The sequence below is a fragment of the Mesoplodon mirus genome (genome assembly GCF_964341445.2).
Source record: "Mesoplodon mirus genome assembly, chromosome: 7".
NCBI classification, from domain to species: domain Eukaryota; kingdom Metazoa; phylum Chordata; class Mammalia; order Artiodactyla; family Ziphiidae; genus Mesoplodon; species Mesoplodon mirus.
Window position 1 is genome coordinate 63,494,729 of NC_138983.1, and position 19,022 is coordinate 63,513,750.

The window sequence follows — 19,022 nt, forward strand, 5'->3', positions numbered from 1 at the left end:
AATACTGCCGTTCTCATCTTTCCCTGCAATAATCCAAACTTGAAATATGTAATATAAAAACAAACCTCAATGACTCCAAACCCTTAATGCATTTCATAATATCTATTTTAAAACTTTTAAAACTAACCTGTTTTTTTTTTGGAGGAAGCAATTACCAAAATTCAGCAAGCCCTACAGTTTCACTTCACTTTAATTCAAGTTCAATTAAATTTTCATACTTTTTATTAAAAAAAGTATATGGAGCAATCTATAATCTCCCTCACTCCTTCTGTATTTGTGGGAAAGGGGATGTTTGATGTAAGCGATTTTTACTTTCTTCTTTGTGTTTTTCACTATTAGTTGAATTTTTTGATAATCGATGAGCTATTTTTAATAAAAACAGTAAAATTATTTTTAAAATATCTGCCTATACCACCTCATTCCAATGAAAGCTTTTGTTTCTGGCAATCTCCAGGACTTGGAAAAGTAACTTTGGGGGCTTCTGGTTAAATATGTGCTAAGGTCCAGGATGATCCCCCAAAAGGTCAAAGATATTTGACCTGGGGATCAACTCTCTTCTGATCTGTTTTCTCAGGTAGGCCTTCTCCTTGCCTGAGACCTGAGGGCCCTGAGCCCAGACTGGGGTGTCTGGAAGGACTGGCTCAGCCCACACCTCTCCCAACGTCCAGGTCCAGATATCCAGCCACCTCCTAGACATTACCCGCTGGATCAGGATAACAAAAACCACTTCAACAGCCACCATTGATCAAACATAAGCTTGCATTAGATGCACTTTCTCATTTACTCCTTAGAATAGCCTTGCAGAGCAAATATTGCTAAGCTCATTTTCTGGGGACGCTGCGAACTAGGAAACTGAAGCTCAGCAAAGTTAAGTAGATTCCCCAGGATCCCACCTAGATACTGGTAGTGCCAGGATGCAAAGCCAGTTCTGTCAGACTGTGGCATCCAGGCTTCTTCCCACAGGCATTCAGGTGTCCAAACCCAAATGTGTTGTCTTTCTCCTTAAGGGAGCTCCTTCTCCTGTGCTCCCACCCTGATTAATAGCACCATTACCCCCTTGGCTGTGCAGACACACACCTGTTGGTCTTTCTGGTCTCTCCCTCCACCCCATCCCCTCATCAAGTCCTGCCAAGCTGATCTCCAAATGGCTCTCAAACCTATCCTCCCCACGTTCCCTCCTGTCCATCTCAGTCTACAGTCCCATCACCTCTCACCAGGCTGCTTCCATACCCTCTTACCTAGTCTCCCCACCTCTAGCCTCAGCTTTCATAAACTGTCCAGAAGAATTATTCTCAGACTCAGCTTTGATCCTCATGCTTCCTTACCTACAGGCTTCTCTGGCTTTGCAAGGGGTGCTAAAGGAAGTTCAAACTCATTAATTAGACCTCAAAGAACTTTACCTTCTCTGATTCCCACCTCCACTCCACCCTTGCTGCCCATCTCTTTGGGACACATGGCTCACACTTGGTTCACCTGGGACTCCTTGTTCCTGGAACATGCCAAGTGTTAGAAGATGCCTGGGTGCCTTTGCTCCCACTATTCCCTCTGCCTGGGATGCCCTTCTCTTCCTCAGCTCCAAGGTGCTCCTCCAAGGATCCTGCCCTGACTCATTCACCCCTACTGAGCTGGCTGCTTCTTCCTCTGTGTTCCTAGGTACTTTATGGTCTTAAAGTCTTAACACAATGTATTGTAATGACATTGTCTACCCTTGTGTTTCCTCTCCTACAAGGTGAGGGTGAGCTCATTAATTTATTCAATATTTATTTAGTGCTTACTACGCTCCAGGCAATGAGCATGGAGCTACGCATATAATGCTGAGCAAAACAGATGTGTCACTGTCCTCTGGGAGCTTGTTACCTGGCAGGACAGATTAATTAGAGAAATACCCAAATGTTACTTTTCATGCTATGATAGATTTTATAAGGGAGAAGCATCTGGAGCATGCTGGAAAAGTCTTCCCTAGGAAGGTGACATTTGAGCAGATATCTAGAGACTGAATGGGAGTTCATTAGGCAAAGAGGAAGAGAGGAGGAACATTGCCGGTAGAGGGAACAGCATGTGCCAAGCCTAAGAAGGAGGAGGAACGAGTTGCTGAAGCAAGGCCAAGACGTTGAGAGGGAGGAGGAGAGTGGTCCTAGAAGATGCTGGGGAGGTGAGCAGGGTTAATCGCACAGGGCCTCTTAAGCTCTACTAAGGATTATAGTGCTCATTTTGAGAGCAGAATGAAGCCTCTGAAGAGGCTGAACCAGATTTGCATTTCAGAGATTCCTCTCGCTGCCTGTGGATGGTGGATTGAACTGGATGAGGAGGTCAGGAGTGCAAGCAAAGGGATGGGATAGGAGGTTGTTGAGGGAGCCAAGGGACTGGTAATGACGGCAGGGCCTGAGCCTCCTTCACCTCTGCACCCCCAACATGCAGCCCAGGAACGGGTCCACAGTCAGCCTCATGTCTTTGGCTTGAAATGACCTGCAGATGATCAAGACCCAAACATCCTTCAAAGGGTCCCTGTGAAGAGAACTGGTTGGCTTGTTGGAAAGACCAGATGCAACAGGGAAGAGAGGCTCCAAGTCCTCAGAAACCAAAGGAGAGCCAAAGTTCTTAAGACTCCAGAATGTTCTAGATTTTCCCCATCTCCCAAAGGAACAGCCAACAATCATCAGGAGATTTGAGTTTTTCCCAATGAGCTCATAGGCACTGTTGTATTTAGAAACTGTTAAGGGGGCCAGACTCTCCAGCTCCCAGGGGGGGTTTACAATACCTTTGGTCCCAGGTACAGGCGGGGATGAGGCTCTTTGATGGAGCTTTCAGAATGTAGGAAAAGGAAGTCACAACTCTGCTGATCAAGCACATGTGGTTGCCCGCCACATCTCCAGACTGCCCTATATACTGTGGAGCACGGAGTACAATGTCCCACTTAGCTGGCAAGAAAGAATTCTACAAACTTGATGACAGGAATTAAAATGTATGACAGGTTCCTGCTGGAATAAAGACCAGTATCACAGAAAAACATTACATCAGCTCAGTGAAGTAGGTACTATTCTTACCCCCATTTTATAGATGAGCAAACAAGGCATCTAGAGCATAAGAAACCTGCCTGAGGCTATGCAGCTGGTAAGTGGGGAAGCTTGAGCTTTTAACCACTCAGATTCTAGAAATGAGAGAAAAGTGGGAGGGAGGGTACCTTCACTGAACACCTTCCATGGTTAATTTTTTACAATTTAGTGTTTATAGGAATCAAACTCATTTACCTGGTAATTTTATTTCTAAGATCTATCTTGTCCCCTGTTGGTATTAAATAGTGAGGTGTTGTTGTAGTAGTGGATGTCTACATTGTTATAATTTTTTGTAAGTTAACTTGGCAGTATGCATATATATTTAAATATAAATACCTTTTGATCAAGCAATTCTACTTCTAAGATACTATCCCATGGAAAAACTCATGCATTTCTATGAAGTTACATCATGGAGAATGTTCATTATAACATTGTTTATAGTAGAGAAAGAATACAAACAACCTAAATAGTAATCAATAAGACAAAGGTCAAACAATTTATATAGTTCCTCATACCACAGAATGCTACAAAGCAGTATTAAATTTTATTAAAAAACTAAAAGCTCCATATGCACTAAATGAGAAACTTTCTAATATTGTTACGTAAAAAAGACAATGTGACAGAGACAACTGGTCATCCACCAAAATCAGCCCTCCTCTGCTTCCATGTGAAAGGAGTTTAATATGGACATATGGCCAGCAGCCCAGCTAGTGACAACATTCCCCAGTATCTCTTGCTGCTAGGTATTGCCATGCCACATCATCACCAATGAACTGGGAGCTAAAAAGAGATATGCAACTCCCAGTTTACTTAAAAAAAAAAAAAAGCCTGCTCTGAACTTCCATTGTTTCCCCTTCCTACAAACTGGAACACAGATTTACCCATGATCCAGCTTCAACCATGTAGACAAGTGTAATACCTCAGGGGATGGCAAAATGACAACAGAGAAGAAACCAGGGTCTCCGAATGATCACATGGAGCAGAGCCACCTGTAACCCGACAGCTCACCTTAGAATTGTTACTTGAGCATGAAACAATCTTCTCTCTCCTATAGGTTAGCATACTTTGGGGCCTCATGTCAAAGCAACTTAGATTTTATCTTAATTAAAGCAGGAAGGTTGCAGAATACTTTAAAAGAGTTACTTACATAGAAAATTTGGTAGTAAATATAAAAGAAAGTACACCATGGCCACATGCATTTTATTGCAGGACCGTAAGGGTTTATTTCTATATATGGAAAATTATTAGTTAATATATTAAATGATATAATTTATATGATTCTTTCAATAGATATGCAAAACAAATTGACAAAATTCAACATGAATCTTAAAACTCGGAAGAGAAGAATATATTTCCTTAAAATAATGAAAAATAAAAATATAAAATAATACATGAAATAATATATTCTTATATATTTTATCTTTCTACATATTATATGTTCTCCTATTTAGTGATAATATAAATATGAAATAATAATAAAAAGTTAAAATAGTGCATCTATTTAATAATTAGGTACAACATGGTCCTTGAAAGAAAAACACACAAAAAATTCAATTAAAAACAGAAAAAAGGCAAGAGTTCTCCTTATCAGCATTGTCATATTAGAGAATGTTGCCAAAATAATAAAATATATACAGATATACAAGAGAAAGACACATGCACATGCACAAGCACACAACTAAGACAAATAGTGAATTTGATAAAATAAAATAACAGGTTGTGAATGTGAAAAAATGCGGTATTTTGCAAAGTGGTCAAGAGCCTTTGGATTTAGACACATCTGGGTTCCAATCCTGGCTTTAGCAGTTAATTACCATGTGAACTTTATCTCCCTGAATCAATTTCCTTATCTGCAAAATGGGTATAATAAGACCCACCCCTCAGGGTTGCTGTAAGCATTAAGTGAAATATTGTCAAATGCTTAGCATGGGTCCTGGTACATAGTAATCACCCTAGTTATAATAATCATGCTAGTTAACCACTATTATAACCACTCTACCATTTGTTAACAGTAATATTTATTATACAAGAAACGTGTATAATACCAAGCAGCGTTCATCTATGACACTAATTATCAGTTAGGAAAATCTAATGAAAAAAGTCTTCTTCATAAATAAGCAAAATTATAAATCATGTAGAATTTGTCTCAATAAGAGATATGGAAGACCTTTACAAAGATCCTTAAATCTAGTACAGGAAAAAGAAAGGAATACTTAAATTAATAGAGGGACAAACCACGTGCCTGAATGAGAACTAAATGTTTGCAAACTAAATAACTGAAAAATCTATGAACTGTAAAACAAACAAAACTAGGACAGTTCTGAATCCAGTGTGTAGCCTTAAAGCAATCACAATTAAAATGTTGTATATGATGACATAAATTTCACTTAGAGAATAGGTAGGTGAGAGGCAAAACTGGAAAAGACCCAGAATCCATAAATCTTAGGTTAGAGTTAAGAGCTTTCTGAAGCGTCCTAGTCCAATAGGGAACAGAGGCCCACAGAGGCCGAGGAACATAACACCAGACACCGTTAAGTGGTGTCTGGCCATGAACTCCAATCTCCTGAATTCTTGTCCAGTTGCTCTATTAATTTGCACTGAATCTTTGTATCTAGAATATAATGAATACTCTGAAAAAGAAGAGCAATGGGGGAGAAGTAACCCACTGTACACTGGAACATATTATAAGGCAGCGGTAATTAAAATGGTACAATACTGATCAGAATAAAACAGAATCAAGGGCCCAGAACCAGTCTTTGCTATACATTAAAAAAAGATGCAGTGTATGATTATCTAAGCCACAATGTAATAAGAAATATAAACACTATTAAAATATTATTGAGGTAACAGAATCTTAAGTCTTCAAATACCTATATCTTAAAACAAATTTCAGAGGTATTAGCAAAATAAATATAAATAAATCAAACTGTAGATAAACTACCAGAAAATAGATTTGCTATCCCAATTAAGGAGAAGTAATATTTTTATAATGATTTAAATAATAGAAGACTTTCAAAGGAAAAGATAAGCTAAAATTACTGTATAAAAACTTTATGATCTCTCTAAAATAATACAAATTTTGTTCAAAGGCAAAAAAAAAAATGAAAAATGAAAAAGTATTGACAAAAAATACAGCCAAAGAACGGTTACTATCTATAACATCTCCATGTATGACCAACAAAAAACCCAAGACCCAAATCAACACATGAGTAAAGAAATAAATAGTTAATTCACCCATTAAGAAAAAAATATTTTAAAATTTTAAGTTTAAGCAGATTAACTGAAGTAATAATGGAATGGTATTTCGCAGTACTACTACTAATAGTAGTAATTGCTATTTTGGATCATCTTGTTCTCATTACATTCTGGCCAATGAGGAGCAAGAGCAAAGCAAAGTCTAGAGCAGGTAGTGTTTAGTGAGAAGACCCCTCACTCAGTCTATAGGGAGCATCACCCATTGGAGGTAATATGGTAAATGCAAATATTCCTACAAATATTCCTACACTTTGACACCGTGACTCTCAAGCCTGAGAATGTATCCCAAGAGAGTAACTTAAAGGAAGAAAGAAAAAAACCCTACAAGTACAAAGTTGTTTACAGTAGTGTTGTTAATCATAGTTAAAAGAACTGTAAACATCTGAAATACCCGACAATAGATACATCAATACAAAAGGAAACTACGCACCCATTAAATGATAACTATGAGGACAAGTCAAACTATAATGGAATTAGTCGCGAAATAAGTATTTTAAAAGTAGAAACAGGGGACTTCCCTGGTGGCACAGTGGATAAGAATCCGCCTGCCAATGGAAGGGACACAGGTTCGATCCTTGGACTGGGAAGACCCCACACGTCGCAGAGCAACTAAGCCTGTGTGCCACAACTACTGAGCCTGCGAGCCACAACTACTGAAGCCCGCGCGCCCAGAGCCTGTGCTCCGCAGCCACCGTGGTGAGAAGCCCGTGCACCGCAACAAAGAGTAGCCCCCGCTCGCCACAACTAGAAAAAGCCCACGCACAGCAAACGAAAACCCAACGTAGCCAAAAATAAATAAAATTAAATCTTAAAAAAAAAAAAAGGTAGAAACAGGGAGTTACATCTACACCACCAAATCAACTGTGAAAAAATTATAAATAAGGGTAAATACTGGAAAGAATAAAAACGGTTGCTTTTTCAGAATTTATGGGGTTGCGGGTGAAATTTTAAGATAAATCTTTTCCTAGGGTTTTAAATCTGCTTTAATAAACAAGTTCGAAATTCAAAGTAGAGAAGTATATCATATTTTTCCAAAGATTTCATCTAAAGATGATTAATTTTTTTAAATTAGTACTTTAAAAAATTGTTGGAGAGTCAGGCATGTAAGCCAGCCGGAGCGGCAGCGCCGGTAGCAGCGACCCGGAGGGAGCGCGAGGCAACGCTGGCTGCGGGGACTCGGATGACAGTGCGAGAAGTACTAGATTTTACAAGTTTGCACCATGCGTGAGTATAAGCTAGTTGTTCTTGGCTCAGGAGGAGCTGGAAAATCTGCTCTGACTGTACAATTTGTTCAAGGAATTTTTGTTGAAAAATATGATCCTATGATAGAAGATTCTTATAGAAAGCAAGTTGAAGTAATGCACAACAGTGTATGCTTGACATCTTGGATACTGCAGGAACGGAACAATTTACAGCAATGAGGGATTTGTACGTGAAAAACGGACAAGGCTTTGCGTTAGTTTATTCCATCACAGCACAGTCCGTATTTAACGATTTACAAGATCTGAGAGAACAGATTCTTAGAGTTAAAGACACTGATGATGCTCCAATGATTCTGGTTGGTAATAAGTATGACTTGGAAGAAGAAAGAGTTGTAGGAAAGGAACAAGGTCAAAATTTAGCAAGACAATGGAACAACTGTGCATTCTTAGAATCCTCTGCAAAATCAAAAATAAATGTTAATGAGATCTTTCATGACCTAGTGTGGCAAATTAACAGAAAAACTCCAGTGCCTGGGAAGGCCCGCAAAAAGTTGTCATGTCAGCTGCTTTAAGATACTAAATGCATTGTAGCTCTGAGCCAGGTCTGAAGAACTGCTGCCCAATTCAACAGTGCCAGCATTCCAACTTTGTTAAACCTACCAACATCTTAAACGGACTTTCTGTGGTGGTACCCTTTAAGAGGCGGATGAAAGCTACTACATCAGTTTGCACATTCTAATCACTTTCCAGTATCACAAGAGAGATTTTTACTTATATAATAGCCCTAGAGTATGCAGCTGGTAAAACCAGAGGCTACAATCCAGTATTACTGTTAAGAGACATTTTTCATCCACCAATGTTGTACATGTGTGAAAATGGTGTACTGTATACTTTAACACGCCCCATATTTTGTATTGGAGAGTACAATAATGTAAATCCTAAAAGCACCACTATTTTAGCATAATAGAAGAAAGTCCAAAGAGCTCCTATATAGACTACTCCAGATAACTTCACTTCTTTGATACTTGTAACTTATTGTAATTTTAAAAAAACAAATTCGGGCCTCCCTGGTGGCGCAGTGGTTGAGAGTCCGCCTGCCGATGCAGGGGATACGGGTTCGTGCCCCGGTCTGGGAGGATCCCATATGCCGCGGAGCGGCTGGGCCCGTGAGCCATGGCCGCTGAGCCTGTGCGTCCGGAGCCTGTGCTCCGCAACGGGAGAGGCCACAACAGTGAGAGGCCCGCGTACAGCAAAAAAAAAAAAAAAAACAAAAACAAATTCAAGGTCATTATCATTGTATTGTACAAATAAGTGCTTTAACACAGCTATATAGTTTTTTAATTTTTAAAAACCTGTGGAGACAGTGATCTTGTCTTTAAGATATGATAGTCCTTTCAGTATGATGTCTTAAAGACGTTGCCTTTAATATCTGTTGGGAAGGAAATATCCAGACTTTTCAAATCTTTTATTATGTTTCCTGTTTTGTTTACATAGGGAACAATGTTTATAGTTGTGTGTTCAGTGGGGGTCTACAACAAGAAGTGTATATTTTCAAACAATCTTTTAATGATTTAACAATTTTTGTAAATCATTTTCAGTCTTCTGCAGCTGTAGATTCTCACTGTGAATCCCCTGCTTGCTCGTGCATAAGTGTATTTGCAATACCAAATATACAGGTTTAGTATTTTTGCCTGTTAGTGATTGTTTCAAATGTGTAACGTTTTGGTTGAGATGTTAAATGGTGGATGAGTACCGTGGATGTGAATGTGGGAAGTAATTTTAATTATGTGTAATTGGTCACAAGGCCTAAGTTGCATAACTATTGCTGTTTTATTTAACAATGCCTTGTTGCTTTGTATGCATTAACGTTTGGGTGTAAAGATTGTGTGTCTATCCAACAGGGAGCCACAGTATTTAAATTGAACAACCTAATGTTACAACTCCTTTTGAGATGGCCAAACATAAACTAAAAGCCTTAATTAAAGTGGTGAAATTTTACATAACTTAGCATCAGTAGTTCAATAAATTTGGATTGCCAAAAAAAAAAATTGTTGGACGTTTTACTTCTGGGAATCTTCTTGTCAATGTTGAATAGGTAGGTGTTAGTTACTATATTTCAGACTAGGGGCTTCCAACATGGTTGGTGGCACCCTGGACACAGCCACAGAACAATCCTTAAGCAGAAGGTTTCTATGCTGAGAATGACCACAAGTAGCGTGAGCCATCGGGAGAAGTGAGTCAGGAGATGGGAGCTGGGGTGGAGGTGAGGCAAGAGACCCCAAGTTTTACTTTCTGAAGGCGAGTCTGGCAAGTGGGTGGGTGGGGCCTTGCAGCCACCAGGAGGGAAGGGCTGGGGTCTGGACTTTGTAGTAACAGCAGATTAGAAAGCAAGAGATGACTCTGATGTCTCAGAAAGAGGAACTGTTCTATCTGGGTGGCTTCCTGGGTGTGAGAGGAAAAGGAAAAGGAAATGGAAGCATCAGAAGTTCAGGCCTGGGTCACCCTTCCAGACCCACTAGGTGCTAACAAGGCTCAGGGAGGGCTGGAGGGGTCCAGAAGGGGGGCTGGTTGGAAGAGACAAGTTTAGAGGTTTTCTGAGTGGGCAGGAAACGCCATCTGATTCACTTATTTGCAAATATTTACTGAGGGCCTGCTCTGTCTGTTCCACACTCGCCACTGGGATGGACAAAGGCCCTGACAGGATGTGCAGTGTTTACACGTTCACCTTCTTTGATCTGGAGAAAATGAAGCTAGCCCCAGCCTGAGGAGAGCATCTCCCCAATCCCACCTACCTTTTTCCTGCTCAGCCGCTTCACTAAGGTCTGGAAGCTTGAGCCCCACTAAGTTCTGATTTCTTAGCAGGATGTGCTCCTTTTTAGGAAAAGAAAGACAACGTTTCAGACGGTGACCTCAGGGTAGACTCTTCCCTTGGTTCTATGGCTCTGTGACCCCTCAGTCTCACGGGGCAGCACTCGGGGCGGGGACAGTCACGACATCTGAGGGGCACCAGGAAGACTGCTCCTCTCCCAGCCTGTAAAGGTGCTGGAAACTCCACCATCAGTGCCCCATTCCTTGGGTCAGGAATGGTCCTTCACATGGCTGGCTTTTTAAATAAGCCTGTGAGCCTCAGGGCAAGGGAGCTGCCAGCCACATGGTGGCTGAAGGCTGGAGGACAAACAGAAGCAGAACCCAGGGCTCTGGGGATTGGAGGGTCCCCTGGGTGTGTATGGAGCCGCCAAAGATGGAAACAATGTTTGATCTCATGGCTGTGCTCTGAGCTGCCTGGAGCTTCCTGCCTTGTTATTCTGGGCAGTGAGTGCCCACTTTCAGGACTTGTGACCTCCCCTGCCCCCAGTTCCTCAGTGGCCTGTGATGGCACCTCTTGAGTTGTTAAACTCTCCAGACAAATGAGGCCTGCAGATTGCGGTCCCAAGGCAGCAGGCCAATAGCCACTGCTGCCTGGGGGCTTCGGCCAGCAGAGCCGAGAAGAGATGGGGATGCTGACGGCAGGTATGTGGCACAGGTAGGCTCACACCTGTTCCAAGTCCAAGACCGGCGCTCCCAAGTGGAAATGCCACACAGAGCTCCTTGGGCCTGCGACTTGTGCTTCTAAGGGTATTTTCAGTGTCCCGGTAGCAAAGGCCACTTGGACAGTTTTCCTCCTGGGTGAAGGAGAGGAAGGGGCCAGCAGAGGGAGCTCTGGCCCAGATGGAAGTCATGGGCCAGGGCCCTTGACCTGTTTCCTTAACCAGAGGCCCACAACCAAGCGGCTCTCAGCACCCTGGCTTGGGCTGGAGGTGCGGTCAGACGCAGGGCAGTGGTTAGTGGGATGGGGCCTCCAGGTTCTCTGTGGTTTTCTTTGCTGCATAGAGGAACTGGCAGGGGTCTGGGGGTGGCCTGTCACCTGGGCCTAGACTCTGCTGCCCAGAGGCATGTGAAGGCAAATGCCTGTCTGACCTCCTTGGCGTCACCTTCCCCAGGGGTCTGGTGCTGCGGCCCACCAGAGGAGGTCCTTGCACGCCTGTGCTGACCCGCTAGTTAGTGAGGTCTTCCTGGCTGGGTGGGCTTTTCTGTGTATAATGTTTTTAACCTCAGCAGCCAGGCCCCAGCTCCCCCGGAGCCTCCAACGCAGAAGGCTTCTGTGCAGGATAGTGGCCATGGTTGGAACGCATTCCTGCTAGTGCAGACCCCCAACCCCACACTTGCTCTTGACAGCTGTCAAGTGCCTCTTTTCCTTCCCTGTCCCATGGCCCCTCTGTAGGGGAGCCAGGAGGGCCTCATCCAACTCCAGCTGTGCGGGTGCCAGGCCCCACCCCAGGGAGTCCCGGCTGCCTTGACGTGTGGCCTCGGTTGGCCCTCTGGGGAAGTGGGGCTTGGGTAAGGATTTCTTTGTCCTGTTAAACTCTTCTCTTCCTCACACCCTGAGCTCTCTCCCCCTGCATCTCTGGATGCCCCCCAGTCATTCCATGAATAGGGCAGTAGCCCCATGAGAGACAGCTGTGCCTGGTTTGATGGCCAGTGACAGTTAGGGACATCAGGGGTGTTAGAAGAAATTCACCACAGGGGGAGCAGCCCCTCACGGCCATGTTTGGATGGATTTGAGGCCCTTTGTTAACAGGTATCAGGAAGGAAAGCTTGGGGGGCAAGACAGAGGGAAAAGCCATTCCATCCTTGCCCCATCCTAGGCGTGACAAGGTGCTCCATCAAAGGCTTCTTGTTCATGAACTACCAGCTCCAGTTAGAGAGGAAAACACAGCCCAGGACTCAGGGCCCATGTGTCCTTCCATATACCCACCTTCCCCTTGAAATGTGGCTTTGTGTGGCAGCTCTACACCAGCTGACCTCACCCGAGTGAGCAGGGTAAAGGCACGAAAGGTGATATTTGTGAAGGACATGCTGCCCAGTGGGCTGGTTTTCGGGGTGGGGAAGTTCAGGGTTCCACAAGGCCCACGTCTGGGCCACAGCTGCCCTGCCCCAGGCCCAGGTGAGCCCGGCCCAGAGGCCCTCAGCCCAGGTTGGGGACCTGGACGCACACCCTGCCCAGCAGGCCCCCGGGAACCCACCTCACGGAGTTTGGTCAGTTTCTGCATCCGCACTGGCTGCACTTGTATCTGAAAGTCTTTAAGTCCAGGAGCCTTGGCCAGCTTGCTGCTAGCTTTGCCTGAAAGACGCTTCTCTTCCTCTGCCAGCGGCACCTTGGCAAGCACTTTCTGCAGCCGGGGGCCGGGTTCTTCGGGACTGCTGTCCCAGGAGACACCCCGCAGCAGAGGCGGCCGGGATGCAGGAGGCCACAGCTCAGCTTTGGAGCCAACCTTGGACCCTGTGGGCTCTCCGACTGTACTTTTCCCCTGGGGGGACTGGGGAGCCACCCCTCCAGAGCCCTGGGTTGGGCTTCTGGGCAGAGGGTTGCCCTCCTTGGCTGTCTTCAGAAGCGGCTTCCCTAGCTCGCTCTCAACAGGGCCAGGCTGGGGGCTGTTCAGGGCCATTTTCCCACCACTGCCTGTGCCAGAAGCTGGGCCCTTGGGTATGGCCTCTGGGCGATGGAGGGGATCAAAGTTTTCCTTTTGTTCTATTGCAATTTCTTTGGACTTCTCAACTGTGGGAGAGCGAGGAGTCAGCCTGCCCTGAGACACTTTCCTCTGGTCATTCTGCTTGTGGTCAGCTAGCCCTTTGAGGACATTCTGAAAAAGACAAGGTAGAGCTGGGACCCCGGGGGCAGGTTGGAGGGGAGAAGGGTGAATTCACCTCTGCTGTGGGGTCTCTATCCCCATGGACCCTGCTAAGGGACCTGCACGTGTGTGTGTACGCGCGTGCGCACATGTGTATGTGTATGTGTGTGTGTAGGGGTGGGGAGGTGTTGGAGAGGTATGGGCTAGGTAGAAAGGGAGGACCTCTCAATCACATCTGAGCCGGTAAAGGGGACCTACAAACAAGCCTGAGGTTTGTAAAACAGACAGGATAAGGGGACCTGCCATTCAAAACCTGCCAAGAACTTCCCAAGGGCTAGGCGCTGCAGAGGACAGTGGAATGGAGGGCAGCCACAAGTTTTGGCTTTGACTCTGTTGCCCCAGATTCTAGTCCTGGCTCTGCCTGGCAAGGCCCTTAACTCTTAGGGATTCAGATTTCCCATCAGGTTTGTGAACTCCCTGAAATTATATACAAGTGTATATGTGTGTTTGTGTGTTGTATGTATTTTTCTGGGAAGAGAGTCCACAGCTTTCAGCAATCTCTCAGCGTTCTATGATCCAAAAGAGGTTATAGATCACTGAATAAGGGGGTTCTTGCGAAGCTGATAGCTTGCTGTTCAGAAGTTCCAAGATTCTGTACTCTTCTTTCATTTCCCAAGGGAAACCTGCTTTGTGAGGTGCAGGTTCGTGGGTCTGTCTGGGTATTTGTGTGTGCTGCCTTGTGTGTGTGCTGAAACTCTACCAGAGGACTCTATCCCAGACCTAGTTCTAGATGAGATTATATTCTATGCTGCCCTTGACACCACCTTGAGCAGGTGGTTCTAAGCAGGTGTGGGGCTCTTCGTTTGCTCATCAGCAAAGATGAGGTTTTTCAGGCTGCCCCCAGGAAGAGTCCCAGCTAGGGGCTGGAGCTTTCCTGCAATTTTCACCAGAGCTGACGGGGGCAGCAGTCTTGCCTGGCTGTTGCTGGGTCCAGTGGTCCCCCTGGCCTCTGGCAGCAGCCTGACTGGGAATGTAGGACTATGGGCAGGACCACCATGGAGGTCATCCCCACTGAATCCCACAGCCTCACCCCCTCCACCTCAGACTTCCAGTCACCGTAGGGCAGAGGAACCTTCTAGCTTCCTCAGCCTTGACCTTCCACTCACGCACACCCACTGGCAGGCTGCCCAGGGCCAGCCTAGGCTTCTGGGACACCGTGTCTCCCACACTCAAATCATCCAAACTGGGCAGACCTCAAACTCACAGGCTCGCCAAGGGGAGGTGAAGAGACTTCGGCCTCATCCCCCTTCTGCTGGAGAAAGTAAACACGAGTCAGTCAGCAACGTGAAGAGACCGAATCTCCTCTTGAAAGGCCCTCAAGCAGACCCCTACAGTGGTGTCGATGTCTCCCCCACCCAGCACCCTCGCCTTCAGCGGGTCATGGAGGGGCCTCTCAGGTGTTAAGGGGTTAGAGGAGAGACTAGTTGACATAGAAACCCCAAACGGTGCCCCGTTACCTGTGGTGGTGCTCCGGGCAGAGGGGACCCTGGGCCACTGCACGCATCCAAACCTAAAATGGTCCAGACACTGGCGAGTGATGTCCAGCACCCCAGACCCTCAGCTGTCCCTTTAGCAAAAACGCATCTACCTCCCCAGAGTGTCCTCCCTTGGGTCCCTCGGGCCCAGGAGCCAGTAATGCCGGTGCTTGCTGAGTACCTCTCACAATGCCAGGCTCTGTGGGGAGCCCCCATCTAATCATCAAAGAAACCACATGAGGAGGCCGGGGCAGAGGGAAATCAAGGCCACACAGCCGGAGTGTCAGCGCTGGGATCCGAACCCGGGCTGCCTGGCCCGCGCCTGAGCTTGCCCCGCAGCTCTGACAAGGGTAGGCTGCTCTCCCTGGCACCCCACCCCTACCCTGGCTGAGCTGAGGGTGTGGCCCTGAACGCAGCCTAATGAAAGGGAAGCAGTCAAAACACAGAGAGTGGCCCAAATAGAGGCCTTTGCAAATAAGCTCTGAGGTGACCTCTCTCCAGGTCCTCTCTGGGCAGAGGGCTCCAGCCATAGCCCCCTTCCCTCCATCCTCATCCGGGGCTAGGCCTACCTCCCCACGCTAGCTTGAAACCCCAAAGAAAGCACATCTTCCTCCTCTGAGGCAGCCCAGCCAGGCCCCTCGGGAGGGGGCCAAACGGGGGTCCTGACTGGGAAGGCTGCAGGACAGGAGTCCTGGGGCCCAGGGGAGGGACTGAGCCGCCACCCAAGGCGGGGAGCCAGAGTGGGCAATGCCGTGGGGTTTGGGGGGGAGGTAGACCTCACCAGGCCGCTTGGGGACGGTGAGGCAGTTGCTCTGAGAGGACCCAGGAGAAGCTCCGGGGCTGAGGTTTGGGGAAACAGCTGTGGAGACAGACACAAATTGGCCAGCATTCGTGAAGGTTCAGGACTTCAGCCTAACAAAGACATCCTTTCAGGTATTTCTCGCCTCTGGGGACTGGGTCTGGCTTGTCAGATTCAGGGGCTGATTCTGGACTCCATATAAGGCTCCTACCACAGCCCAATGCCTCCCTGCTGCCAGCCCAACAGGGGGGGCGCTGGGGTCACTTGGGGGAGAGGGAGGGTGATTGGGGTCACACTCCTCAGTCTACCTGGCCTCACCCCAAAGCACCTTCTAGAAACAGAGGACCTGGCGTTGCTTGGCAGGTACAGCTCCAAAGGCTATACCTCCTACACTTGCCAGGATGGCTCTGATTTCAAATGTGCCCCTTCCCTCCTAAGTACAGACTTGTTTAACTGCCCCAAATGTTTGCTCAAGAAAAAGAGTGACTTTAGCCAAAGGCATAGCAGGAGAATTTCAGAAAACCTTTCTTTTAATCCAGAAATTCCAGAGAGACACCAAAGACCACACTTCCCTTCCCTAGGATCCTTCCCGGGGCACAGCTGGAGGTCAGGGAGAGGAAGCCAGGGCCGGCGTCTCCTGACCTTTGCAGAGGAGGTGCCCACAGAGCAGGGCCTCCTGGAGATGGTGGGAGACCACACAGACTCCAACCCTGCAGGGTGGCCTGGGTGTCTGTGCACTCAGGCATCACACAGAGGGTTTCTCTCCAGGCAGGGTTCAGGGACTGGGGAGCCTAGGTCAAGTTCACGGGTGTCATATGGGCTAGCACTTCTTGGCAAAGCAGGAAAACACAATGGTCACACATAGACCCCCAAAAATGGAAAGCAGAGTTTTCTGGGCTAGAGTTGGGTCGGTATTTCAGAGCTTCTGATACGGGGCGAGATGCCCTCTCCTCACAGGATCCTCTCCAGGAGGCTCAGTCCTCCTGGGCCCAAGAGGCCTGGAGGCAGGCGCGTCAAGGGCCGCCCCTGGGAAGCAGGGCTCCTGTTGCAGCTGGGGCTGGGCCCTCCCCAACGCCCGCCCCCATCGGAGGGGCTCAGGGTGGCCACCTGTCGTCCTACCTGACGGGCAGTCGCCGGGGCTGCTCCTGGACTTCCTCCCGCGGCGGGTCAGGAACCGCTCACTCACTGACTTGGCTTCCTCTAGCAGCGCCAGGTTTTTCTTCTTGTCCTCCTCTGAGATGCTGATGTCTGGCAGCTGGCCGTTTACCAGGTCAATGATGTGCCCCGCAGGGTCTGCAGAGGGAGGGTGAGCACGGCATGAGAGCCACGGAATCCTTGGTCCCCAACCTCAGCCCTGTCCCCAGCCCCTACCCCTCAGCCCAGGGACACTGCCCAGAGGGGACTTGGCCAGCCAAACCTTGGCCCGATGCGGGGTCCTGAAGAGGGCTGCGTGGGGACAGACAGGGCTCCCCCAGCAGGCCTGACTCCTCCAGCTTGTAGCTGGTGGATGTGGCAGGTCCTCTATCACAAATGGCCATGAAGCCACCTAGGTTCCCAGTACTGTCCTCAACTCTGCCATAAGGGAAGGCCATCAGGAGCCCCACCTGTTCTATCTGCTCCCCTAGTGTTCTTCCTTCGGTCTCTGTTTCTTTAACAAGATAGTGAGCTTAACATTGGTGGATAAAGGAAGCACTCCAAAGATCATGGGCCAAAGACACAATCCCATGGCCACCTTCCCTCCTTTCTCCCTCTACTCACGTTGTTTACCCCCATCCTTCTCCATAAGTGCCCCTTCTCCAGGACGCATTCCCTGGGTGAGTGACACCACCTCTCACCCAGCTGCTCAGAAACATAGGAGTCACTCCACACTCTTCCCTCTTCCTCAGCTGCCCCCAGGTCCAACCAACTCAGCATCAAGTAAGTATCTCTGGAATCTGTGCCTCATTGCCACTCTTGCTCATCAGCTGTAACTTACCTGCACAATTATATCAGCCACCTCACAGGTCCTCCACCTCCAGGCTATCTGCTCCATCCCATCCTCCATTGCCTATCACAGTGACCTTCCTAAGGGCCATATCTGACCATGCAATTCTCCTGCCTCAGCTCATCAGGATTCCTCCTGGTCCCCAGTGTGACGTCCAGATGCCAAACTGCGCCCAGCCACTTTTCCTGATCTCACATACTCCTCTCCTCCAGCCCCTTGCTAGTGAATGGCTCCCGTTGTGCCTCTCCAGCCTCCATTCCTCTTCCTTCTGGTCATAGCTCCCCGGTTTGCACCAGGTGAAACTCGTCTGAGTCTCAGTCATGTTAGGAAGGAGCTAAACAATACTGCCCATCTCAACCCAAGTGCCATCCTCAGCCAGCCAATGAATTCAGTCCCCCTGGGTGACTGGTTCAGGGATGGCCATGGAGGCCAATGAGAGGCAGCTCTGAGAATGGTGGTGGGTATATGGGGAAGAGGAGCTCTCTTTTCACTGAAGGGATGTAAGTTACTCGTAGCCATTTGCCCAGAAGGAAGCCAGCACACAAGAGAGGAAACTTGGGAGATGGGATGGGATGATTGCTAATGACCCAACATGAGCATCTGGGCTCAGCACTCCCTGAAAACACAGACCCTGGCTTTTATTTATTTTTAATGTGTTTTGGCATAAGCTAGTTTAAATTGAGTTTCTGTCATTTGCAAGAGTCCTGACCCACAGCCAAGCAGGCAATTGCTCTGTTATGGCTCCTGCTCAGCAGCACAATTGCTTCCTCCGCCGAAATGACCTTTCCTCCCTCTTGTCTATCTGTCCGACTCTCTAAATCACAACTCAGATACTCTCCCCTCTGGACTACTAATCTGAGAAGCAGAAGAGGGGAAGGGGCTAAGCCCGGCCAAGCTGCCAGACCTCAGTCTTCCTACTCAAACACACCTTCAGTTGGACCCCTATCTCCGGTGGCAGAAATAAGACAAATCGGCCTAGCCCTTACCCACAGAAGTCAGGGGAGCAGTGGAAACCTTCAGGTGTCGGTGAGAAAGCCTCCTGTGGGGACTGTGAGCTCTGAAAGACCAAACAGAGTCATCTTGTTAGGAAAATGTGTCCACAGCTGGTAAATAGGTAACCAGATGCTTGCATATTCTTTCAAAGTCATCCTAGAGCATCATCTTACAAGCTTGTTATTTTTTCAAGGGCGAAAAAATATGAGAGTGTGTTAGAAATGCAAATTCTCAGGCTTCACCGACCGACAGGATCAGAAGCTCTGGGGATGGGGCCCAACTATCTGTGACTGAACAAGCCCCGGCCCCAACCCCAGGTGATCCTGATGCTCTCTAAAGTTTTCGAACCACTGCCCTTTGTAACTTTGACGATTTAGTATTTATTAGGGCTCAGACTCTGAGTGAATATATAACTTGCAGAAAACTCATAAACTGTGAATAATTGCCTGGTAGAGATGCAGATGATTTCTGTTGGGGAGAAAAGATAAAAAATAAGGTTTCATTGCCCCATGAAACATTAACCTATCTTGTA

The 19,022-nt window shown here is 47.1% G+C and overlaps 1 protein-coding gene and 1 pseudogene across 5 annotated transcripts in view; one reads left to right on the top strand and one right to left on the bottom strand.

The window, feature by feature from the left end:
* IRAG1 (inositol 1,4,5-triphosphate receptor associated 1) overlaps positions 1-19,022 on the bottom strand; it is a 121,405-nt gene that overhangs the window by 42,837 nt on the left and 59,546 nt on the right. The window contains exons 4-10 of one of the 4 annotated variants that reach the window (XM_082626809.1): positions 18,484-18,554; positions 16,633-16,806; positions 15,496-15,573; positions 14,697-14,749; positions 14,444-14,488; positions 12,574-13,191; positions 10,303-10,381 (exon numbers count right to left, since the gene is read on the bottom strand). In XM_082626809.1, coding sequence (XP_082482935.1) covers positions 10,303-10,381; positions 12,574-13,191; positions 14,444-14,488; positions 14,697-14,749; positions 15,496-15,573; positions 16,633-16,806; positions 18,484-18,554 — 1,118 coding nt within the window. Of the gene's footprint in view, positions 1-10,302; positions 10,382-12,573; positions 13,192-14,443; positions 14,492-14,696; positions 14,750-15,495; positions 15,574-16,632; positions 16,807-18,483; positions 18,555-19,022 lie in introns of all 4 variants that reach the window. The other 3 variants (XM_082626808.1, XM_082626811.1, XM_082626810.1) reach the window with 3 other exon arrangements.
* On the top strand, positions 7,511-8,680 carry LOC309807842 (ras-related protein Rap-1b-like; annotated as a pseudogene). The gene has a single exon. The product of its transcript is annotated as a ras-related protein Rap-1b-like (transcript).